General features: G+C 45.8%; 1 protein-coding gene across 1 annotated transcript in view; it reads right to left on the bottom strand.

The window, feature by feature from the left end:
* Window positions 1-21927, bottom strand: part of gli3 (GLI family zinc finger 3) — a 104067-nt gene extending 82140 nt beyond the window's left edge. The window contains exons 1-2 of the mRNA XM_030398642.1: window positions 21454-21927; window positions 3295-3468 (exon numbers count right to left, since the gene is read on the bottom strand). Coding sequence (XP_030254502.1) covers window positions 3295-3427 — 133 coding nt within the window. The 5' untranslated portion in view covers window positions 3428-3468; window positions 21454-21927. The remainder of the gene's footprint in view (window positions 1-3294; window positions 3469-21453) is intronic.
* Window positions 21928-25239: the final 3312 nt, after the last annotated feature.

Below are 25239 nucleotides of genomic sequence, written 5' to 3'. Positions count from 1 at the left end.
TCCTCCTCTTTCCCATTTCTCATCCCATTACTTACACGAACTCTTTTCCTCAAATCAGAAGCAGCCATATCGTAAAAGTCCAACCAACCACAAACTTTTTTTCTTCTCTGTCGCCTTCAAATAACCAATCCTTTAGCCCCCACCCCGTTTTTTTTTTTTTTTTCTCTCTTTTTTTTTTATTAGCAAATTATCCCATGACGACAGGATTTATTCAGGCAAGGACCACGGACATCTTTTTTCTTTTTTTTTTTTCCTTTTTTTTTTTGGGCTCGGGACCCAACAAAAGAATCAGGGGACTTTGTGGTCCACCTGCCTGCCGAATGATGAGGGTGGGAGGGGAGAGCGCACTCCCTCCCTCCCCCCACTACCACCACCACCCCCCCAGCTCCCGAACCCCTCCTAAAGAGCACCAATCACAGCATTGTTGTGGCACAGTCGGCTCTTTTGAGCTGTCAGTGCAAGAGGAGGGGGCATGGAGATGAATGGCACACAGGATGAAGCCACCATTTAGCCAACCATGTGGGAACGCTCTACAAGGACTCAATAATTACTCCGGGCCCTGCTCAACTCGGACAAAACTTACAGGACAGGGGACAAGAGGGGGGAAGACGGAGTGGATTTTTAGAGCCAAACAAGCTTCCAGACAAAAAAGAAACCAGGAGATTACAGAATAAAAAGTTCTGCTTCCCCGGGAGCAGAGATCGCTTTGTGAGGCTAAACATCAACTGTGTTTTACTTGTTTCCCACTTTTCACAACTTATCGTAGCACGCTGTTGCAGGGCATACCACGGGGTTTCCGCTGCGCCGAGATCAGGGGGTCTGCTTACTCCTCTGCATGACGGGGGGAAAAAAAAATGAATCGCCGGGGCCTTTCCTAAGAAGAACCGGTGCACTGGGGTTCCACAGCTGCTCACAATTACCTTTTGTTTGGACGGAGGCGGTCGGGCAGGGGCTACGGGGGTTAAAGTTGAGGCGAGTGTAGGGTTACACCTGATAAGAGGTTATGAGTTCTGGGGGCGACTCGGGGAATGTGCCGTAATTATAACAACACAAAGAATGTGTAAGCTATCTTCTGATTCCGAGAGAGAGAGAGAGAGAGAGAGAGGGGAGAGAGGGAGAGATCGGGATCTAAAAGGGACCTTTCTACTGCAGATAAGTATCATCCCTCCCCTTCGTCAAGTGAATTATGAGCCTACTGTATTTTTTAGGGTGTGCGACTTAAAGCTTCCGTGTCTTCTGACGTGGCTGAGCCGGTGTAAGGAGAAACGCGCCGCGATGACAAACCTTGTGCCGTTCAGAGCTGTAATTACCAGCGCATTACAGAGAAAAATCCACAATCACTGAGAGCCAAATTGCATCCATGCTTTTTCCACGACAAACTTCTTTTCTTCACGTTGCCCCCCCCTTTAATTAATAAAACAGCGCTGGCCATCTGGGAATGAGTAAGAGTGAGAGTGTTCCCAACATGCTTCAGGATGCATTACCTTATCCACTTCCTGTGATAACTCCCATATGGGGAGCAAGTCACAGCAACTTATTTACCCCTTTCCTGGAGTCTCCTGTTCACACGTGGGTTGATCATCAGCAGCCGAGACTCCTGCTACTACAGCCAAGACTCCACACCCAAAAAAACCTCCAAATCCTCTCACTGTTAATGAGCACAGCTGCAGCTTAAACCGGAGTGATCTCAACTTTGGTTTTGTTATGACTTTAGCCTGATGCTCCGAGGATCCCCAGCCAACAAAAACGGCATCTAATATTCCTCACGCCAGCATCTGAATTGAGAATGAAAGACTGAATGGCGACAGGCTTAGCGGACTGTAAGCTCCACACCGCTTTTAATAGCATGTGTCGAAGACATTGCTATGTAAACATGCCAAAGCCCTGCTACCAGCGAGGGTTGGATGTGAACCACCAGAATAGGGGAAAAGTAAACACGAGTAGCCAAAGCGAGGATCTGTGCACGTCCAAATCTTTAAATCATGTTTGTGGGAGTTGGTCAATTTCATCTTAAAGTAATGAGAACATAAGCACCAAAAACATTCCTTGGTCCACAGAAGGTCAGTGGCCCCCATGCTCAAATATGTTGAGTGATAACAGGTGACGTATGGTAACCGAACCTCCGTCTCACAGAGCTCGCGGAGGGCTGGAACACATCAGCACATGCAGTCTGTGTGACAAGCTACATTAACATTAAAAATGGATGACTTGTAAACTTGTAAAGTGCATGTGTGGGAAACACTGCCCTGTTTTGCAGCCATACCTCGAAAGTTAGCATGAAAACTAGCTAGCGCCAGGCCTGAAAACGTATCTTTTTACCCATTGTCTAAAGCTCCTGTGCTAGCAGTGTGAGCACCATCACTCCTCTGGTTTACCCAAAAGTTAGTTGCTGTGTTTCCAGTAACAAATCAATGTATCACCGAAAAACCTCCTCAGTTTTCACACTCACTTGAAGATTTTGGCTTGTAAAGTGTATGTGTGGGAAACACTATGTTGTGTTGCAGCGATATCTCAAAGTTAGCATGAAAACCAGCTACCCCCAGGCATGAAAACTTCTTTTATCCAGTGGTCCAAAGCTCATCTGCTAGCAGTGTGAACACCAACACTCTCCTGGCAGTCCAGCTAGTTGCACAAGCTAACAATAGCTACCATCATGGATGTATAAACAGAATATACAGAGCTAACGGAAGGCTGGAATACATCAGACCATAAAGTCTTTGAGACTGTAGGTAAACGCAGGATATAGTAGAGATATCTACTGGAGTTAGCATGCTAACTCTTTTTTTCCAGTGGTCCAAGGCTCCTCCTAGCTGGACGGCTAACAGAGCTTACAAGCTAACATTAGCTACAGTCGTGGATGTAATAACAGAATACAATTAGCAGTTACTCGGATGATAGGGGTTTGAATTCAACAGGCGGGTAAATCTAACATACAGAAGAAGAAGAAGAAGAAGAAGAAGAAGAAGAAGAAGAAGCTCCAAACTACAAACACAGGTTTTTTTTGTTTTAAATTTGAATTCTGTTGATTCTATTTGAAGAAATGTGGATAAATACTATTTTATTTATATTTTGAAAATGTATTATTATTTTCGTTTCTTTTTGAAAGTGCCTCAAGGGAAAAACACCTCGGCTCTGTTGTGATTTTTACCTTCGTCTGTCTCCTGGTTGCATCATATCCAGCTCCACGTTCAAGTTACTAATCGACCTCAACTTTCCAAAACTGGTTGTGAGCTCCAGAATTCAGATTTACGTTAACCAACGTGGCCGAGTGTGCACTTAAGAGGTGGCGCGTACCGTTTGAGGTGGTGCTGGAGGCCACCGCCTTCTCGCTGATGTCATTGCGCGCTGACGAGCCCTTGGTAGCCACGATGGTCTCCACCCTCTTCTTCTTCTCAGCTGCTGAACTGGCCTGGGACTGGGTTTCCATGGCGATCGCTCATTCCTCAACACCTCATGGAGACGGGAGAACTGTGGGAGAAGAAGAAAGTGGAGGGTTTTAAAGGACGGAGCGAATGGAAAGAGATGAAGCACGTGAGACAAGATGAATCAGCTCATGAGATCATCGTGTGAATCGTTGCTCTGCTTGTAAAAACCAAAAGGTCACGATTGGTTCAACGATGAAGTATTTGCTTTATTGACTGATGTTTTTATGTATGTACTTCCATTTTTGTACTTTCCATTTTCTGCTATGTTATACTTGCGCTTGACTCCATTCTTTACTTTTTACTTATTACACTTATTTGATTTCTTTAGCTTTTACTGCTGCATCAGAGCAAAAGTAGCATATTTTGAAGTTTATATTAATACATTCAATCAACAAATGCACATATTCTGAATCCAATAATTAGAAAAATGCTGAATATCGGATCCGATAATCAACTAAGAGGGTAATTGATTGCCCTTTAGTGTAAAGAACATGTAAAAAATATGTCAAACTTAACAAATAGTTGACGGAAAATTGCTTTGGAAACTAAAATCCTTTTAATATCAGACAGTTAAAGACTTTTACCAAAATGCTTTTCATTCAAAGTAATATTTTAACAGACCTACTTTCACTCAAGTATTTTTTGCAACACGCCTCATAATTGATACCTAAATATCAAAAAATTCAGGCATTGAAATAAGATCGTAGCTGAAAATAAGTGGATCTTGCACCTCTAAAGTTAACAATACATTGCCTCGAGAAAAAGACTTCCACAGTGAGAACCTTGGGAGGAAAAACTTCAGATCCAATCCTCCCTTTTCATGATGCCCAGAGCAGACCACGGGTCAATCCACCAGCTCACCCTGATTTATTTTAACTAAAACCTGCTGGGCTCTGATCTGCTTGTCAGGGGAGGGCAGCTCTGCTCTCCTTCTCCACTTACTGCGGTTAAATATCCCAAAACCAAAAATTTCCCTTCCCCTTATTTTCAACTATGTCACACTAAACTTCTGACTTCTTGTCAAGGAAAAAAAAAAAAAAACACACACAACAACTCTATAAACATAGCGAGGCAGGACATCCTGCCTGGGTTTTTATATCTCAGAATAGACGTACAGGCAGCTTGTGGATATACTGATAATCTCACTCGAGCAGTCTTTCCACAGAGAAAGCAGAAACCTTAAGGGGATACCACAGAGAGAGAGAAACGTTCACAGTCCTAAAAAAACAAGGGTTGTTTGAAGGCCCTTTTGGGAATATCATGGTGCCGGGCAATTTTTCTTTCAAAGAATAAAGGTGGTTCAAGTTAATACTGTCTGTGGGTTTAGAAGGGGTTCAGCCAACAGTCTAGCAGACATGCTGCTCGGTTCAGCACCTCAGAGGCCGTCTACAAACCCAACTCTATCTAGGTCATGGAGGTCTCTGATTATGGAGACAACGCGGGCGATACACACAACAACCAGTCATTTAGAAACAAAGTACAGGACAGCTTACATTCAGTCCGATACAGAGCCTTTACTTAACCTCCATAATTCGGGCGTAATTACTGGAAATATTTAGTCTGACTAACATTTTCTTTCCAATGAAGACCAGCTGATTACCCAACTGTGCTGTTTAATCGTCCTCCGCCCTGTAAACACGTATGTGGATGCAAAAAGTGTGTGGGGTGGGGTGAGGGGGGGTCGGCGGTGAACGCAAACACAGGAGTGCTGCCGAAACTATACGAGAAAGGAGGGAGGGGGTGATTTTTTATTTTTTTTTACCAACTCCCCAAGGAGGGAAGGCGAAAAGGGGGGAAGTGGTGAGGGGTAAACTTCAGACAAACACTGCGCGCTTTGTTTGTTTTGTTTTTTTTTCCCAACCCCCTGAAAAAACCAAGAGTCTGTCTTTCATTCTGACCCGACAACAACATCTGTAAGCAATTGCCGGCTTACAGGAAGAAAAAAAAAGAAGAGAGAGAGAGAGAGAAGGGGAAAAATAACACAATGCAATTACTCCCTTACCAATCAAAACAGAATTAAACAAGAGCTCGTCCTCTAATCGCTCCCACATGAGTACATGTGTAGCCCGTCATCCCGAACCAAAGACATTTTTGTCCTGCTTTGCACTGATATCATCTCAGAAATCATTCCGTGTTTGATACCGCGGGATGCTTTCATTTCTAGGGGGTGCGAGCGGGTTAATCATCAGGACGTGTGCGAGTTCCTACTATGAAAGCTGATCATAGGTGCCACTCAGTCGGCAGACACTGACACGAGAGCGCGATCAGAGCGAATCTGTCATTACATCATTCTAATGACTGAAGAAGGAGCTCCTGAAATGCTTTTTTTTCGCGTGCGGAGCTTGCATGCATCTGCGTTTGCGCCCTCAGGTGAGTCAGACTGGAGCTCTGAGAGCGAGCTGAATGCGAGGGTCAGGATTTGGGTTTGCAGGGGAGGGCGAGGAGGAGAAAAGCGGGGCATTCCACCGGTCGGGCAAATATTCGCAAGTCCGAGCCACTGAAGCGTGTCTGACCGGTCTTTTGTGCTCCACAAGGCAGGCCACAGTTCCAAAGCAGCAATTAAAAGCAGGACCTTTTCACCCATAATCCTTCTGACCTGGACGCCCACACCCAGTCCTGCAGATGTTCCCGCTGGCGTTGTTGCTCATTTTTGCCCTGTCCAACTCTCCAAAAAGGACTCTTACATCTGTGTTCACGTGAAGAACGTGAGAAAAGTTGCAGAGATGCAGAAATCAAGAGTTTTGTGCACATTTACATGAGACAGCGCAGGAATATTAGCATGAGCGGTGTGACACAGAGGCCTGGCACCGAACAGACGGGAATTACAGCGAGGCAACGGTGGCTGTTGTTACCCGAAATAAATGTTAATTTCATATTAATGTCTTTCCCATGAAATGTCTGTCCTACACCCAATTAGAGAAGAGAGGGAGAGAGGGTGTATCTGTATTTGTGCTCCACTGTAATCCTTCCGCACAGAAAGGGAGGCGATTAAACAGGTTTAAAATACCACAATTCAGACGGTTCCCTCGGAAAAAAAAAAAAAAAAAGGGAAAAAAAAAACATTCTTATTTTATAAGCACATTAGGCAAATCAATTTAACATAAATTATACGCCTTGGCGACAAAGGCACCGAGTTGAAAGTCATCTGCAAATTGTACACATCAAAGTGAAACACTAAAATAAACTTTTGCCTTTGATAGAAAAAAAAAAGCTGTTTTTTTTTCTTCTTCACGCGAGCTTAACTGACTGCTAACGCTATCAAAAAAATCACTGCCTTTTGTTACTTAAAGGCTCCATCTTTACAAGCTTAATTCTGCAAAAAAAACTGCTTTAGGTGCACCTCCACCCCTGCAGCCTGTCATTAGGAACATGTCTGCAAATGCATGACACACACACACACACTCAGAAACTAGGGGGACATTTTTATACAAACTCTTGAAGTGTCTTCTTAGATTTGCCTACCCCCCCTCACAGACGGGGTACTGTATTTGTGTTCATTTCATTAGGGCGCCTGTTCAGCGTCGAGGGCCCCCTGAGGGGGGAGACTGGCAGCGCCGCAGCATTCATCATCATTACATCAGCGACCACCGAGATCTGCTATCTTAGGCTTATCAACGCGCCGCAAAACGCACCGCGGCACAGCGAGTTAGAGGGGAGGGGAGAGATGGGAGATGGAGACGATTGAGGGAGATTGTGAGCAAAAGTGGGATAAGAGGGGGAGAAAATGAATGGAGAAAGGGAGGAGCATGAGAATGTGTGTGTGCGAGTGTGTGTGTGTGTGCGTGCGTGCGTGAATGTGTGTGCACCTCGCTGTGCCCCTGCATGCCTGCACATGTTTTCCTGTGTGTACAATGTGTGTTTTTGCACGTTTCGCAGCTATGCCAACAACATTAAGGGCTCCTGCACAGCTGGAATAACTAAAACACTGAGGGGCAAAGAGGGAGGAGGAGGCGAAGCCCTTCAGCGAGATTAGCTGAATCTAGCAATAAAACAGAATGCGCTGGCTCAGGCTGCATGTGTTTGCATTGGATAAGGTCAGCGAGGGGATGAGGCCCCTTAAGGAGACAGTGGAAGCGCTCGCCGGTTCGTTGGGAGACCTGTCGTGACTTCAGAAAAATCCCGACTGAGGAGGTGTTCCCAAACTCAATGGCTCTTTGAGGAAACCACATACTTAGGTTTTTCCATGCTGTGTTCAACACTGCACTTATGGCTCGCCCTTGGCCCTGGAAGGCAAAAAAAAAAGGGAGGGATGGAGGGAGGGAGGGAGGGGTGGAGGGGATCTGGGATTTGGTGGTTGTGGCTCCCATTCACCAGTGAAACTTAACATTGTGCCCAGATGGCACTAAGTCTGGCCTACAGCTGATGGGGACCAGCCCCTCAAGTAAGGGCCATTTAGCAGGAATTAGTCACACCCCGCCACACACACACACACACACACACACACACACATCAAATCCCAGATATGCACATGCAAACTGGTTTAGTGCGAGGCCTCCTCACCCTTTTGTGTACAGTGACATGGCTGAGCTCTTCACATTGTTGCTCATTTACATGTTTCTATATCGTCCCACCACTTTTTTTTACCGCCACATCAGGGCTGATGTCCAGTCTGACCCGCCAGATGTTTCCGTCAAAATAATTCAAAGACTAAATAATATGATATTTAAGCAGTTTATTATTATTATTATCTATTTAATACGAGGGATTCTTATATATTAACATGTGACTCTCCTCACAGGAATTCAGTCAATTAAAGGTGCACTATGTAGTTTTGGGGAAGAATTTTTAAGCCTAAACAAACTACAATAAATACATTTTCTTAACCCTAACCCTGAATAAACTGAATACACAAACTTACCTTAAAGGGACAATTTCATACTGTTTTACTTTGTTTATATGTGGCGGACCCTGCCACCTTTCTAGCTTCAAACTGTGTTCTGGACCCTTTTGTTCCTCTGAGAAAAAAAATAAAAAATCTGTGTTTTGAATCTCTTCCCCAAAACTACATAGTGCCCCTTTAACAACATGATGACACAATAGGTGTTAGCTTTTGGCACCAGGGCCACTATTTAGTTTCAGTTTTGGAGCCCTGAGGGGAAATAAAGTTTTGGCACCCGTATGCGCTAGATTATAAAACTCAAAGTTGATACATGTAGTGAGATGATTTATCGGTTCATGTTAATCATCCTGACCTACCTGTTTTTATATCTTAAAATAGGAGCACCGCTTCATAATAGCATCCCGTCATCTATCGTAAGCACTCTGTGCAAAAATCTGAAGTATTGAAGCCTGTGCAAGCGAGGAGCTGTTTGTGTTTTTCCGTCAAGGACAAACAGTGCAACACCACAGCCCCTTCAGTAGCTTTCAGCGGAGCTAATGAGATTATCCTCGCGTGCGTCTTGGTCCCTCAGACCTCTCCACTCGAGATGCTTTGGAGGGGCTGGTGAGGGACCCTTCGCGCTGCATCTTACATTCCTGGGTAACAAACCCACACGATGTAATCGCAATGCTTACACGATGCGTCTTTTGCGCTCGCTACCCGGCAGATAAGGGGGCCGAATAAAGCGAGCGCCACAATGGAAATCTTTTGCGCGTTTTCCCCACAGCCCCCTGCCTATTAGCCTGTTTATTTATTTTTTTTGACTTTGTTTGTGAGCCACTCATGTCGGGGCGAGTGGGGCCGCGAGGGCCGAGACAATGGGTAATGCAGGCAGCTTTGTTGCCTCGGTGGCCCTGTTCTGCGGTGTTGGTTTCCTCCCTGCACTCCACGTTATTCATTTTCTTCCCATGTTGGAGCCTTTGTTTGATCGGACACTTTGCCTGATTCTTGAGGAGAAGGGGGGGAAAGATGCTTGTTCAGCCACTTTAGAGCAAACAATGCAAACGGTTACATCCACAAAACACCGCGAAGGTCCTCGGGATGAAAAGAAAACTACTGCCTACATGCAGAACTTTCCTTACGGTGATTACAAATACTTTTCCCTGCTTTAACGGCAGACTTTTTTCTTGCATCCGCGTAACCGGGTGAGATTCAGTTCATTATAGAATCGCTCTCATAGGTGAGGTTTCAACTCGAACGGCCCGTGCAACATGGCACTCGCTGCTGCAAAGCAAAAGAGAGAGTGAGGCCTGTATGCCGTCAGTGGGAACACTGTTCTTCACACGCGACTTGCGCGATGCCACAACAACATCCTTCGCCGCGCCTTTTCGCTGTGAAAGAGTACATGTTACGCCACGCTCGGCGTTGTTTGAGAGCACAGTTCCAGTGTAATGCATCTGTGTGTGTGTGTGTGTGTGTGTGAGCAGAGGGACTGTTTCCACTGAGCCTCGCCGCGTGACGCTGTGTATATACGACGCGCCAGGTGCGCCGCACGCCTCTCGGTATGCAAGTGCGATCACTGTGAGCAGAAGATAAATAAGAGAGGGGACCCCAGGGAGGGGATGAGTGGAGGGAGAGAAATTCCCGTACTGATGAAAACCTCACACGCATCTCCCTCTTCTGCCTCCTCCTCCTCCTCCTCTTCCTCCACACGTGCACTCAGAGACGTATCAAGCAGATAGATGGTCCTGTGTGAGTGTGCCGGCAGCAGGTATGGCTTCAAGAGAAGGAACGCTCTCTTCCTCTGTGCCTTAAAAAAAGCAGCGTATAACAAAGAGTGACGCTCATTTGAAGGAGTTGAGCGACTGAGAGGGACCCGGAGGCGAAGGCGGCGGTGGCGGTGCAGCCACAGGTTAACGGTGTCGCCGCGAACCTCCGGACTTCCCTTTCTCTCCCTCTCCTTCGCTTTCGTTCCTTTCTTCAATCTCTCGTCTCGTTCCTTTCCTTCGTTCCTTTGTGTCACTGGGATAAGTGTTGCGGCGGAGAGTGAGTCAGTTGCCACTACGTGATTAATGACGGGGCCCTGGCGTCTCCGGGGCCGAGCGCTAACAACAGCCAGGGGGCAGCGCGATAATGCACAATAATAAAGCCAGCAGACAATCAGCCAGGCAAAGCAAGGCCTATTAGCTCGCCCCATCAGGACGGCTAAGTGAGAAATTAGCCCTTCCCGAGCTCCGCCACAATTCATCAAGTGCTGCCCCTGAATCCCCCCTCAAGAAGTCATAATGTTTACTTAAAGACTGGCCTCGATGCCCCAGTGGCGAGCTTTATTGGCTCTTATTAATTCCCGTTCTGGCCCTCGCGGCCATGCCATTTAAACCAAATTAAAGGGGGGGGGGATTGGATGAGATGAAGTTGTCTTGGTGTTTGGCTCCCGCGTGATAAAGCAAGACCTTAACGGAGGGAGACTTGTAAAAAAAAAAAAAAAAAGAAGAAAGATATATAAATAAATAAATAAATAAGAGGGGAGGGCAAACACATCGGCATGTAAAGGAATGCTGAATGAAGCCGTCCTGAAATGTGCCGCAGTCAGTCAGCAGGAGGAATGCAAGGGGAGAGAGAGGGGAGGGAGAAGGGGACGAGAAAAAAGGAAGACATGGCATCGCTTTAATGCTCCACTTCCTGTGTGGATGGGAACGCGTCCAAGAGGGTAACACCGGGTCACACATTCCACAGATGCATAAAAAATAAAAAAAAAACGGATGATTCTATTGTTATCTTCCACGTCTCTCTCCTTATCTGTCATCGGACGGGTCGGAAAATGCCTTTAAATAAGGCCACTCCATCAGCGCCGCGACGTTATATCAACATGTGAGTGATGGACAGGAGCGCAGAGCGGAGGCAGCGCACGCAAACACGCGGTACATGTTTTTAGCGAGTCGGCCGCGCAGCGCAATGAATCACCGTCTATGTTCACCCGCTTTGTGTATATTATCAGATAGTTGACTCAATGAATCATTCATTAAGGAAAAAAATGGCGAGCGTTTACTGGTTCCAGCTCTTAAGAAGAAGAGGATTTCCCACTTTCATCTGTTTTATCACTGTAAACTGAACATTTTTGTGCGTCAGGGTCAAACCAAATGAGACAAAATGAGACGCTTTGGGATCTGGAAACTTCCAACAGGCACTTTTCTGACATTTTGTACACACATTACTTATTGATTAATAGGAAATACAAAATAAGTGCCTGCAGCTTCATAGTGTCATTATGTTTTAAAAGTTGTCAGAGTTCATCCAGATTTTGCGTTAAATGGTAAGGTAAGGTAAATGTTGTGCACTTTCAAGGAAACTAAACCAAACAATTTCCAGACATTCGAAGCTTTTATCATCGCATCTAAATTGTTCGAAACAGTGATGGAATGTAACTTGGTACATTTACTTGTACTTTACTTGAGTATTTTCCATGTTCTGCTACTTTATACTTATATACTTATTATACACACCGACTGCATGTTTTAATCATGATTTATTAATCTCTGCTAACAAACATGGCGACGGGATTGTGTTGTTGCAAATATTTAAAGATTTTTGATTTACGCAACTGATTGTGTCGATAAACATCAAATTGCGTTGAAAATCGAGCAAATTCCTTAACTTTAACTTAGCTAGTTAGCTCAGTTAGCCGTGCAGCTAGTGGTTCGGACTGGGAGCCCGGAGATCGGGGGAGTGTTTACTCCCATACTACGGGACCCTTGGACTGGGAGCGAGCTAGTTAGCATGCTAGCTGTGGTAGATAGCTCGGGAGCGCGCCTATGTTCCCACATTTCGAAGATTTCTTTTTCCAAAATTAGGCCCTATGTCCCACATTTCTTTAGGGTTAACCATTAAATTGAAGGGAAATGTAGAAACACAAGACCCAATTTTGAAAATGTCCTAGAAAAGTGGGAACACAGGGCTGACCCCGACAGGCTCAACATAATAGCTAATAGCAACACATAGCTGGATGTCATGATGTCAAAACTGCTATTTGTTCATTTTTTTATGTTTTCAACTAAAATTCTTTCATATAGCTGCTTTTAAAATTAGGCATTTTTCCAAACTTTGCATGAACTTGTGTTTCTCGCTCTTGGTTGCGTAGCTTTAATACGAAACCACACCACAGTGACTGTGACCACTGGTGCAGGTTTCGCAGGTGAGCTGTGGAACTGGCGGCAGGTGAGAGTGTGTTCTTATAGAGTAGTATGGAGATATACGGCAGCAGAGGAGATCAAAGACAGCTGAAGCTCAGAGGGAGTCCCGGAGACTTCCAGCTCCCTGACGGCTCTCCCAGCGGCAGCGTCGGGAGACAACTCTCTCCCTTCACTTTCATATCAGCCACAGAGCCCTCCCATCCCTCTGCGCTCCACACACACACACACACACACACACACACACACACACACACACAGGCAGTCTCTGAGGATTTGCTGCCAAACCTGCACCCCAACCAGATAGACACACACGAACACACGAACACACACACTCATGCTGTTGCTCATCAGAAACCAGTGCATCAAAAAACACACAGCTGAATATTTCGGTTGGGGGTTTTGAAAGGCTGAGTTGGGAAAGAAAACCCAGAGTGAGGGAAAGTCTCACGCAACTCGAATACCAGGACGAGATCACGCCACACGCACAACACTGGAAACGAGACGCCGTAAAGCTCAACGACGCTAAAAAGAAAAAAAAAACAACTTCCCGTGAACTCCAAAGGGCGCAGTCACAAAATGGCCCCCTGAAAATCCCCGGCATTAAGAGCAAGAACAAGACTGTCATTAGACGAGGCGGCCCCCCTCAGGCCCGCCGACTTGATCGCGAAGGAAAGCCAAACATCTGGGTGTATTTACCCGTTTCAGCTGTTTGCAACCCCGCCTCGAATAAATCTGGGAGCCGCAACGCCATCGCTCAGGACAGCTCTTAAACAAACACGCTCACTGCTCACCGCCACGCTCCAGCATCCCAACCAGGAGTCGTGGGGGCCTGGGCTAACGCATGCAGGGGGAAATAAATTTGCGAAGAGGAGGAGGAGGAGGAGAGGGAGGAGGAGGAGGCCTTAATTGGAGCATTTGACGGGTGCCTGGGGTTAATTGGGAAGCATGGAGAGCAGCTGGCTCCACGGTGGAAGTTGAGACAGGGATAATAAGTTCACCCTTTGCAGGAGAGACAGTTAGTGATGAATCAGATCAGAGGGAACAGTGTACAGTGTAATCATCCTCACATCTCCCCTCCTCCTCCACCACCACCACCATCACCCCCCCTTTGCTCTCCTGACAAGCAGAGACAACCTGGCTCCCAGCTACGCAATCTGGCACCTATCACACAGGACTGGCAGTCGCGGGGAGGAGGAGACGGTTCACACACACTCTCTCTCTCTCCTCTCTCTCTCTCCACCCCGAGAGTTCATTCAGCTAATCAACTCGCGCGCACAATCATTCCTACCTCTAGGACACGGAACCCAGTTTATCAGTTCGCCCGGTCGATGTATGTAAATCTCCCCCAACAATGTGTGTACTAATGGCTTATTACCCTGCGTTAGCCGGTTTGCATTGATCTCTATGCCAGAGGGAGACGGTGGGGGAACTGGAGCAGTGTGCTGCTCATATGTACCGAGCAGGACTATAATCACATCCCAGCTTGTTTCAATAAAGGCAACATTAACATAAACCATCTCAAACACACTAAAACCTTCACCCCCACTCTGTCCGTGCAAGAAAAAGAGGAGAGAAGAAGAAGAAGGAGGCGAAGAAGAAGAAGAAAAACTTTCCTGGATTACAGGCTAATTAAGGCCAGATGGGATGGGTCTGCGTAACTTTCTCTGAAGTGTTTGGATTGTGTTTGTCTCCTCGGATTATGACGGCAACGAAAAAAAAAAAAGAAGAGACTTTTTCCAAAGGAGCAAAGAAAGCGATTCTCTCCGGAAAACTGGTAGCTGGTATGGGGGGGGGGGGGGGGTTTAGGTTTACGCCGTGCTCAGTTCGCTGGTTGCTGGGAGGGTCGGCTGAGGGAGCCCAGGTAGAGTCATAGGCAGTAATGGGAGGAGACAGCGACTTAGAGCGCCACACAAAAGCCAGGCTTTATAAATAATTCCAAAAGCTAACAGCATCCCTTGTATGTGTGAATGTGTGAAATACATTCACACATGAATGCACACACACACACACACACACATGCACACACACACACACACGGAGCTTGCCACCAGGGGGGAATAGGTTATTCACACTGCTCCACTGGGGCTGTTATGAGTCTGACCTGCCTGGATTGGTTAAAAAAAAAAAAAAATCAAAAATGGGGCGAATATCTTTCTTGCATAAAATGAAAACAAGAAAAAAGAAAAATGTAAAAAAAAAAAAAAAAAAAAAGACAAAAAATCAGCAACACACACACACACACTCACATTTACACACTCACACACTCACTCACTCATAATGCAGGGCAGCAAAGCACACCGGAGACCTGTCTTGTAAATCTCTTTGTGAAAGCAGCTTTGGGGGGTAGACAGGGGCTTACACACTGAGCCCTGAGGTAGAGCTACAGACTCCACTCCCTCTAACCCCCCCATGGTCTTTCTCCCTCTCCCACACACATGCTCGGCGCTCCCGTCTTCCCTCTTCCTCACTTTTTCCGTCTACCCTCCTTTCCTCACCTTCTCCTTCTCCTTCTCCCCTCCCCTCCCCTTCCTCCCCTCTCCGTCCCGGCCCGGGCTCCGGAGCACTGGTCCTTTAGCCCCCGCAGGCTCCCGTGGCGTTGCAGTGACTAATGTCCTGCCTTTGCTCAGACAATGAGTTTGAGAACTGAGCCGGGAAAGTGTTGAGGAGGGGAAAAAGACTCCGGCACCTTTGACAAATGGAACCCTTCGCACTCCCGTGCCCACTGAGGGAGGCTTTACAATGTCGCGCTCCACGCTTCGCGTCCTCCGAGGGGACGGCTGCAACCAGCCAGGCCGCATCTGGGGGGAACATAATGAATTCTTTGGGAAGTCTAACCTGGCTTTTTCTTCATGAATAAGATATATTTCCAAAGCATGTCGACCCCTCTTAATAAAAACACCAGTCTGGCAGGAATAGCCAAAGCCGTTTTAGGGGCCCCATGTACACGTTAATATTTCTGTTTCTCTATAAATTTTCTCGGGCCCGGCTTCTTTTTTTTTTCCAGGCCTGTCACCGCGAGGCCCGGCCCCCGCGTTCTCCCTGGAAGGTGGAGCAGGGCCGCGATGACAAACTGTCATTAAAAGCGGCTGGAGTCCCTCTCTTTCAAGGAACTCGAAAAAACTCTTGGATGCTACCCTCCTACCCTGCCCCCCCCATGCAACCCCTGAAAGGAACCGGGCTTTGTCTGAGGAGCAAAGGAGAGAGGAACCCCCCCACCCCCCCAACCCACCCCTTCAACCCTTACCTCCCCCCCTCTCCTCCTCCTCCTCCTCCTCCTCCTCCCCCCCGAACCCTGTTCCTCACTCCCTGCGGAGTATTGTTAAAACACAGCCCCCTCTCTTCTCGGCGGCCCGGGCTCTTAAAACAGCGTGCTTTGCATGAGAAAAAACGATTAGTCTTCAAATGCTGCGCTGTCAAAGGAGGGCTCTTTCAGGTTGGGGCAGAAATTTGCTCAGATAGTAGAGTTCCCCCTTTTGTTTTCTCCGGGATGAGGCATGATTAGAGCCGGGCTCCGTTAGCATTCATTGCAGAGGAGAACACACTAGAGGGGTTTATACGGGATGCCCTACCTCCTCCTCCTCCTTTTTCCAACTTGCCCCCAAGTCCGCATCAGACGGAAATGAAGGAGCAAAGTGGGGGAAGAGCTACTCATCTAAACATGTTTGGAGAGGAGAGAGAATGTCTGGCTCTGTGCTTCATTCAGGTATTAACCTTGGGATTTCCATTTTGACATTCAAACAATAGACCCCTCCTTGACCTCCACTCCAGGATGCGGCAAGACTTTCGGGGATAACTCCCCACTGAAAGACAACTGCGAGCAGCATGGGACCGCAAACACACGGGGTCCGCATTGGCATGACAATGCATAACTTAATCAAAGTTGTGAGGGCAGGGGTTTTTTTTGTTTGTTTAGAGAGTGCAGTTAATAGTGTAGTTTTTTTTTCTTCTTCTTCCTCCTCCTCCGTGCGCCTGACTCATGGCTTCACACACCGAGAGGCAGGGGTAAGTGACAGATCATTGTTCACAGCGAGCGGCCGGCTCATCCGTCCCCCCAATCACCTCCCCGGACGAGAAAGCACAGACCCCCTCACGGATGCCACAACCGGCTCCCATCAAAGCTGACACAATGCCACATCTGCAATAACAGCCGACCCCGGGCCCCCGCGGGAAACTGTTTGTCTTTAGGCGCTCAACTTTTACACACAAGCTCACGAGCAAATGGGGCCCCGGAGCGAAGCACTTCACCTCTTGCTGCTATACTTCACACCGCAGACTTAAAGACATTTTTACGGCGGCTACAGCAAACAGAGGAGGGGACGAGCGGCGCCCACATGCAGGCGTGACCTGTCCTGTTCCTCCTCAAGTATGTGAGAAAAGAAAACGCACACTCTGGCACCCGAACCGGCACCAAAATCTACCTTTTTAATCACATTTTCACCCTTTTTTTTCCCCCCCCTCCTTCTCTTTTCTCGCCAGTGCCTCTCAGTCGGCCAGACTAATTGTCAGGTCCAGTCTGAGTTTCCAACAGGCCACAGCCACGGAAAACAGACCGGCCCTCCCCTCAGCCCCCTCGCTAAGGCAACTTGAGCTCCCACTTTTTTTCTTCTTCTTCTTCTTCTTCTTCCTCATTTCTTCAGACAAATGAGAAGAAAGTTGCTTCCACAGAGAGGAAAAAAAAAAAAAATTGGAGAGAGAAGTGCGAATGAGCGTGTACATGCATGCAAGTGTGGTGAGGTGTGCGACTGTCAGAATGCTGTTTGCGCAAAAGCCCCGAGTGTCTTCGGATTCCTGCATGTGTGTAATATACATATCTGAAATTACAGCACGATACCATCGAGTCTCACACCCTCTCCGTCACCACTCCGCCCCCCCCCACCCACCCACCCTTCGCCCCGTACGCACGCCTTATCCAAAGACATCACCCCGGCTTGAAAGGTGCCTTTAGCAGGCTCCTTGAAGCGGGGAGCGGGGGTCCCGCTCTGGGACAATGATGGTGGAGGTGGAGGGGGGGAGCCGGGGGAGCAGGAACACATAGCATATTAAATCTGCTGGCGGAGCTGGGTCGTCCGCGCGGAGAGCCAGAGAGCCAGATCTGAGGCATGCCCTGAAGGGATGGCTGGGCCTGGGGATTAGGAGGCCAAGGAGAAGCCCTCGCACACCCGAAGACCCCTTCTTGTCTCCGCTCGCACGCAAATGCATCCAGACGTTTTGACGCTTCTCAGGTTCGCCATCTCGGCCCAACTTTTTTTCCTTTTTTTCGCAGCGCTCCCTATCCGAGCCACGCAAAAACCTGCAACCGTCACGCGCACACACACACACACATTTCCACCAGCTTTTTTTTTTTCTTTCTTTTTCCCCCCCTCAATCACTACCTCTGTCTGACTTGTCCTCCTTTCTTTCCCCCACTGTGTCTGTTTCATTTGATGTCAGCATATCAAAGTAGCAAATCATCAAAGTGAGAGATTTTCTTTTTTCGGGGGCCATCGAGTCAAACTGCGGCTGGTTGTGTGCGAAAAAGGGGGGGGGGAAGCAACTGCTAATCAAATTATACAGGGGGAATTACTCCAAACTTTCAGCGGTCATGTGGTTATACTGTGGATTCAAAAAAGAAAAACTTCCTATTTACACCTCACCAAAAAAAAAAAAAACTGCAAGACACACAAGCTGAAGGCTGCAAAATAAACTCAAATTCTGGTTATCTTAAGGAAAATCAACTTCCTCACGCCTAACCCTCGTTCCAACATAACATGTGGCACCTCTTTGAAAGGGGTGCCGGGTCGCGGCGTTAGCACAACAACGCAGCTCATTAGGGCTCCTGCATACAGGCCTGATAACAGGTATTATTCCTGCGGGGCGCGAGAGGCCCGAGGACACAGAACCTGCCTTTAGCTGTGGATGCAGAGGAGGAGGAGGAGGAGGGGGGGCATACCTCAAAAAAAGCTAATAGCATGTCATCTCCCTGCATTAACATGACAGCCACTATTCTGCCGGGGGTCGCCGGGGGTCACGGTGGGTGGGGGTGTGTGTGCTGCACAGGGGCCAGTGTTGCAATGCATATATATTTTTTGTTTTACTTAAAGGAGTGTTTCGAAAAAGTTGAGATAAAGCGGCACGCTGCTGCTTCTCCTATCTGACGGACAGACTCCTGCAGAGTTATCCGCCCTGCTCCTCACGCGTGGAGCTGAGGAGGCAGAGGGAGAGCGGCGGTGATACATCTTTGCTGGCTACAGTAAGCGGAGTGGCTCTGAGCGGTGCATCTCATTCCAGCAGATTAGCATCTTAAACACTGCTGCATTCATCACCGCTGCTGCATCATAATGAGGCAAAGTGGTGCTGCTTTCTTTTTATTTTGGGGGGGGGGGGAGAAAGGTGCACCTGTTTGACATCAGGATCCCTCCTGCTAGCGTGTTTTACGCTAATATAATAATAACAAGTGTTCTCATTTAATATTCATGCACTTTTTTTTTCACTGCATAGTGATTTTCCCCACAATAAAAAGCTGTTTTAGGTTTTATAACATATCCATTTATTTATTAAATGCACTGACATCCACATGGTGTGTAAAAACAGGAATTAAAGAAACAAACTACTTAATTTTAAGAGATTTTTCTATACATTTTAAAATCCACACTTTGATTTAATCAGACTTGATCAAACGCTTGTATAAAAGAAATCGGATGTTTGTAAATTAAGGCAGATGGCTTCATAATTTTGACCTCAATTAATAAATATAATGAAGGAATCAGATGATATTTTTAATTATAAGGTTTATTTTTAAATGATTAAGCCACAAAAGGCAAAACATGTAGGGGAAAATGTGCAGCTCCATTTGTTTTATCTCAGCAAATATGGCTGCAATTACAAATAATTCCCATGGTGTGATTTTAAAAAATATAAAATATTAAGGCCCTGAAATCTGAGATGTTAAAGGCCTGTCCGTCTGCTCGTTATATTCCACGTTAACTGAGCTGAATCGTTGACATGACAGTGATTAATCTCCCTCTCGCAGGCCCTGTGAAATGTTATTCTGTTATTATAAATAAAATAGAGGACATATTAAATGACTTTTTTCATTTTATTGGACAAACCTAGCCAAGACCTCTGCAAAAAACTCTGCTCAAAAGCCAAATCCACATCCTCTGATGACTGATGGACGAGCCTCATAAAAAAACAGCTAAAAGGAGATTTTTATCTGCGCGAACTTGCGCTGTTAAACATCTCAGTCGGTGTGTTTTAGCTCGCTGCTCCGTCTCAAGGCGGCCCAGACCTCCGTTAATAATTTGCCAAGTGTCAAAAAAAAAAAAAAAAAAAGGAGGATTTGAGCTGCACCGCATGGCTGAGCACCTCGGACCCTCGTCGTCTTGTGTGAAACCGGAGAGCAGACAAGCAGATAAAATGTGGAACAGCTGGCGAGGACAGGAGGGAAAGTTTCAAACAAATATCCGCACATGTGGAGGCTCGAGGGTGTGTGTGTGTGTGTGTGAGGGGGGGGGGGCTCCTGAACCGTTTTCATGTCCCCGGACCCCCAAAAAAGAAACACACACACTTCTGTTGGAGGGATTTTTTTTTTCCCAGCCTGAACAACTCCATGTGAGTTTGTTTCTCTCCCGGTGTGTGTGTGTGTGTGTTTGGATTTTATTTTCCACCTCTCAAATTAGCCCTTCTCTTCTATTTTGACTCGTGATAAATCCGGTGAATTCCGCTCAACTAAAACTACAGTGACTGTACGCTATTTCTAATTTTTTTGCTCGGGGCCCCATAAAACTCCCCACGAGGACCCCTGCGGAGCCACAGACCCCACTGTAATGGGCTTAAATTTCTCTGAGCACATGCACATGCCTTCAAACACGCTCTGATGTACCCTCAAACACACTTTCTTTTTTCCCCCCCTTTTCCAGGTTAAGCACATAATCATTTAAAAACCTTTCCCCCATGCAAATCAAATTTCCAGATTAAAACACTGACACTTAATTAAAAAAAAAAAAAAGTGCACCAGGAACACAAGGAACTGTAAAAAAAAAAAAAAGAACTGCCATTTTCATCTGTTTAAATGCAAAGTGTTATTTTTTGTGATGCAATTATTTCTTGTGTGCATAAGAAAAAGGCCTCAAATTGATTTTTAAGGCTTGGAAATATCAAATGAATCATAAACAAAACAAAACATGAAACATGTGACGTTCGTGCTGTGAGGTGGTTGCTCAAATCAAATATCTCTACATGCCAGAGGTCAAGGGTCAGCCACAGGGAAAACATAATGTAAAAAGCATGCCCGTGCGTGTAAAACCTTTGCTGCACAAATCAATAACACACACTTGAAATATGATCACACGTGCACACAAATATGCATCTCCAGCTCCCTCCCTCCCTCCCTCCCTCCTCACCCCCCCACCCCAAAAGAAAAAACTTTGCAAAGTTCATAAAGTTTTGTTTTTTTTCCTATTCAAAACTCCCATTAGAATTACACGTGTTTTTATCTGTAGTACACCAAAGAGCCAAAGAGCCAAAAAAAAACCTAGTTTCTTATTACAACTTCAAAACTAGTTTTTTTTTTAAAAATGCACATCTGTCTGTCGGTGTTAAGTGTAAGTGTGCCATCCCGGGTTGTTTCTTCTTCTTCTCCTTCTTACAACCAACACTTATTTCACAGAGAATAAATCACACCCAGGCCAAAGTGTTACACACACTCTGCTGCCTCTCTTTTTTTTTCTTTCTTTCCCGTGGCTGTTTTGGAGATCCCAGCTCGAAGCCTTTTTTTTTTTCTTTTTTCTTTTTTCTTTCTTCTTCTTTCTCCAAATAGCTGCTTTTTTCATACCAGTGTTCGACTCCATGTCTACATCTAAACTTTGTATGAAACACGCATCGTTCCTCCTGAAACGTGAAACCCTCTCCAAAGTCTGACCGCCTCCTCCTCCTCCTCAGCTGCCCCCCCCCCCTCCAAAAAAAAAAAAACTTTTTAAAAAAGACAAATACGCGCAAAAGACGCACAGAAAAAACAAACCAAAACTGCGTGTTCACTTACTTGTTTCTGGGTTGATTCCCCTCCACTTCTTTGAAAGTCTTGACAGGGAATTCAAAATAAAAATAATAATGAAAAAAGAAGTGATGCGTCTTCTTTCTTCGTCCTCTTCTCCTCGCTAAGTTGCAGATGTGCCTCTCTGGAGTTGCCTGGGACTTTTTTTTTTTTTTTTTTTTTCTTTTACGCTGCAACTCCAACTCCAAAACGGCGCTGCCAGAGTTTTTCCTCTCGCCTGTCTTTCTCCTCCTCCTCCTTCTCACAGTTTGCTGTGTTCAACCACCGCCGGACCAACACCATCAGCCTGCCCCGGTGATATCTGCCGACCCGCAGACGCGCGTGTTTAAAAAAAAAAACCCAAGCCCGACAGAAGCGTCAGAGAAGCGCATGGAGAGTTGTTATTACATTTAGTGCGCTTATTTCGAGGAGAAGAGAGAGAGGGCGAAGTGTGGGACTCCAGCTGCTCCTTCCCTCGCTTGACTCCTCCCTTCGGATTTGCTCCCTCCTTTACTCACTGCCTCCCTCCTTTTTTTTTTTTTTTTTTCCTGATTTTGTGTACCCCCCCCTTTTCTTTCTCTCTGTCTTCTCCCCCCTCTTCTCTTCCTCCTTTTCCTTATTTATTTAACATATTTGGAAACTTTTATCCTGGTTTGTCTCACCATTCGTGCAGCACGAGTTTAATCACCTTTTTATTCCTCACAGGCCTCGTAGGAGGCACATGAGGAAGTGACCCAAGTTATTAAAAAAATTGGAAAAATGTGTCTTCAGTGACAAGAAAGTTAGATTTTGTATCATTTTTGGCATCATTTTCCCGTTTGTCACTTTGTTACGAGTGTCTGAATGAGGTGTTGCAGCCGGTGAACCACACCGTGGACTCTGCCGGGACTTACAAGACTTTTTGTCTTCACCCTCCGAAGCTGCATCCCTGCAGTGCAGCCTCATTTAGTTTTATTTACAAGTTTAAAGGGGCACTATGTACGTTTTTGGAGAAGAAATTCCAACGTAAAATTTTAATATTCATGACGCGAATGAGCCGATGACACGATCTCAAATATTCATCGTGTCCGTAGGTGAATAAACAGGCTGTTCTCGGAGGAAAACGAGGTCCTGAGCACCGTTTGAGGCTGGAAAAGGTGGCAGGGTCCGCCACACGTAAACAAAGTAAAACAGTATGAAACTGTGTTGTCCTTTAAGGTCAGTTTGTTTATTCGGTTTATTCAGTCGTGAAAACAAATAGTTTGTTTATTTTGTTTGTTAAGGCTTAAAAAAACTACACAGTGCACCTTTAAAGTTCAGCTCCTCATACGTTACGTAAATACCTCTGTGTAAACCTACTAGACACATTTAACATTAGATTCAGCACAATGTCATCCTGAACAACAAATTACGAAGTGATTAATTTCTTCATTGATTAACCTGTTGATCATTGTCTTCATTAACTGATCAGTTCTTTGGTCTATAAATTGGTGAAAAAGTCCAAGATGACGTCCTCAAATGTGTCAGTCCGTCTGAGGTGCTGTCACGATATCCGATTTTCACTACACTATAATCAATATCGACAATGATATTGCTTCAAGACATGAAAACGAATAATGCCATCTGTGAAGTCCAGCTTTGACTTTGTTCACTGTGTGTTTTGTCTCTTTGTGAGCAAATCAATTACACTAAAAATGGGAGTGTAGGGAGGTGAAGAGAGTCTGTAACTGTGCAAAAAGATGGAAAAGTGAACCAGATGAACAAAAGATTCACAAGGCAATTATATATCACCGGCCTGTCTGTTATTTACATGATGATAATTTTATATCATATCACAACACTTCTTTCCACCACCCAAAGATATTCGGTTTAGTATCATAGAAGATGAAAGAAAAAATCCACATTTAATAAACTGGAATCTGAGATTTTCTGTCTTTTATTCCATTAAAAAAAATGACCCAAACTTATAAACTGATAATCCAAATAGTTAGAATGAATTTAATAGCTGACAACTCATCGATTAATCAGTTCATCGTTGCCAATCTGGTTTGAATAATTACCGCCAACAAACAAAAAACAATCACATCAAATGAAACATAATAATTAGCTCGCAAGAGTCGCACTGACCAACAGACATGTGGATTTGTTCTTTAATTATGAGTGTTAGCGTAATTGAATTCGGCAGCGATCCTCTCGGATCCAGGTATTTCACGCAGCTCCTCAATTATCCACCTTTATTTTTTCTTTTTTAATTTACATCATGGTGCAAATACGACTCCCATATTTGAAAACTTGTCGATTTTTATGAGAGCCGAAACAGTCCCCCGGGGGCTCAGCCTTCAGAGTGATACCTAATGCGGCGGCAAAGCAGAGGGGAAGCCTTCCTGTAGGGTTAGGTTATAATCAATATACATAATCAATATACAGGGAAATGATGTGGTAAGAGAGGTCTTTAGGGTGCTGTCACAATCAATGAAGAGGTGGGAGTTTGGAGAGCACGATCGCCCAGTTAATCGTTTTAAAACCAGGATTTGAATGTGTATGTGTGTGGCCGAGAGGTCAAGTCCATCAATGCCTGTGTGTGTTTATCCTGACACACACACACACACACACACACAACACACGATGAGCTGCGAATGTGTCGAATTAAATAATTTAAAGGAATTTTCAGCTTCAAAAAAAAGAAAAAAGAGATGTTTTAGAGGCAGTTTCCCGACGCTTATTACGCCAATAAAGTCTGCGCCGACTAATTAGCGCCTCGATCAATCGGAGGCTGAGATCTGCTGTCACGGCTGTCGATGCCTTTGTCGTCGATAAAGCTGTAAATGTTTGAATTTGTCAGAATGTGAGGACAGATTTTGGATGTAGAAGTTGGGGGCGACCGTGAGGAGTCATTGAGCGACCGTTTTAAATATCCCACTGTCTCTGTTTGTCGATAAATCCACAGATGCATAATCAGTTTCTGCATTTAACTGATCATAATCCATAACATGTCAAAATAAAAGCATGATGTTTTTTTACATCTGATGATTTAAAATAGAATACAGACGTAAAAATGTGGTTATGTGCAAAGAAAACAGGAATAAATCACGTGCACATCGATAGAAGAATATGAGCCGTGATATAAATCAGTGTCAGCTCGATGAAAACGCTCGTGTCCGCGACGACAGGAAGTCGGGGCCGGGAGAGAGGAGACAGTCAAAGGTGCTCTGTAAGACACGACTAATTCTCCTGTCAGTTTGTCAGGCGGTGCTCATCTGGCCCGGACTACACAGAGATAAAGTCCTTGTTATGAATCTCTCAAAGAGAATCCGAGGAACGTGGAGGTGGGGGTGAGGTGGGGGAGAACAAGAGGGTAAGGGAGGAGGGAAGGGGGGGGGTGCACATGGGCATCAGTAGGGTTAGCGGCTCCCGAAAGTATTTCATCAAAGGGGGCCAGGATCCTGGGGATTGAGATTCTGCCTGGAGGCAAGTAACCAATGGTCTCCCAAGAACATATTCCAGAGTAGGGCTCGCAGAGCCAAAGCACACATCAAAAGCACCTCTGTAGCCAAAGCGATTCTGGAGGAGGAAAAAAAGGGGTTCGGGTCCCTTCTTGGCCCCCTTTAAGCCCCAGATCTCACCCCAATTAAGAAGGAACTACTGTTTGTTCCAGACCCTGAGATCTACAGACAGGGAGGTGTACTCACCGAGGTACAGGCATGCTCACAAACACACACACACGAAAACCAATCGCAAGCACACACACACGCGCTCATGTATTGTCACTTTCCGACACAGCACACTCAACAATCTTGAGATGCCGAGCACTGACGA

This window comes from Sparus aurata, chromosome 19, assembly GCF_900880675.1.
Source record: "Sparus aurata chromosome 19, fSpaAur1.1, whole genome shotgun sequence".
NCBI classification, from domain to species: Eukaryota; Metazoa; Chordata; class Actinopteri; order Spariformes; family Sparidae; genus Sparus; species Sparus aurata.
Note: the sequence above shows the minus strand (reverse complement) of the source record. Positions and strands in the feature narration are given on the sequence as shown.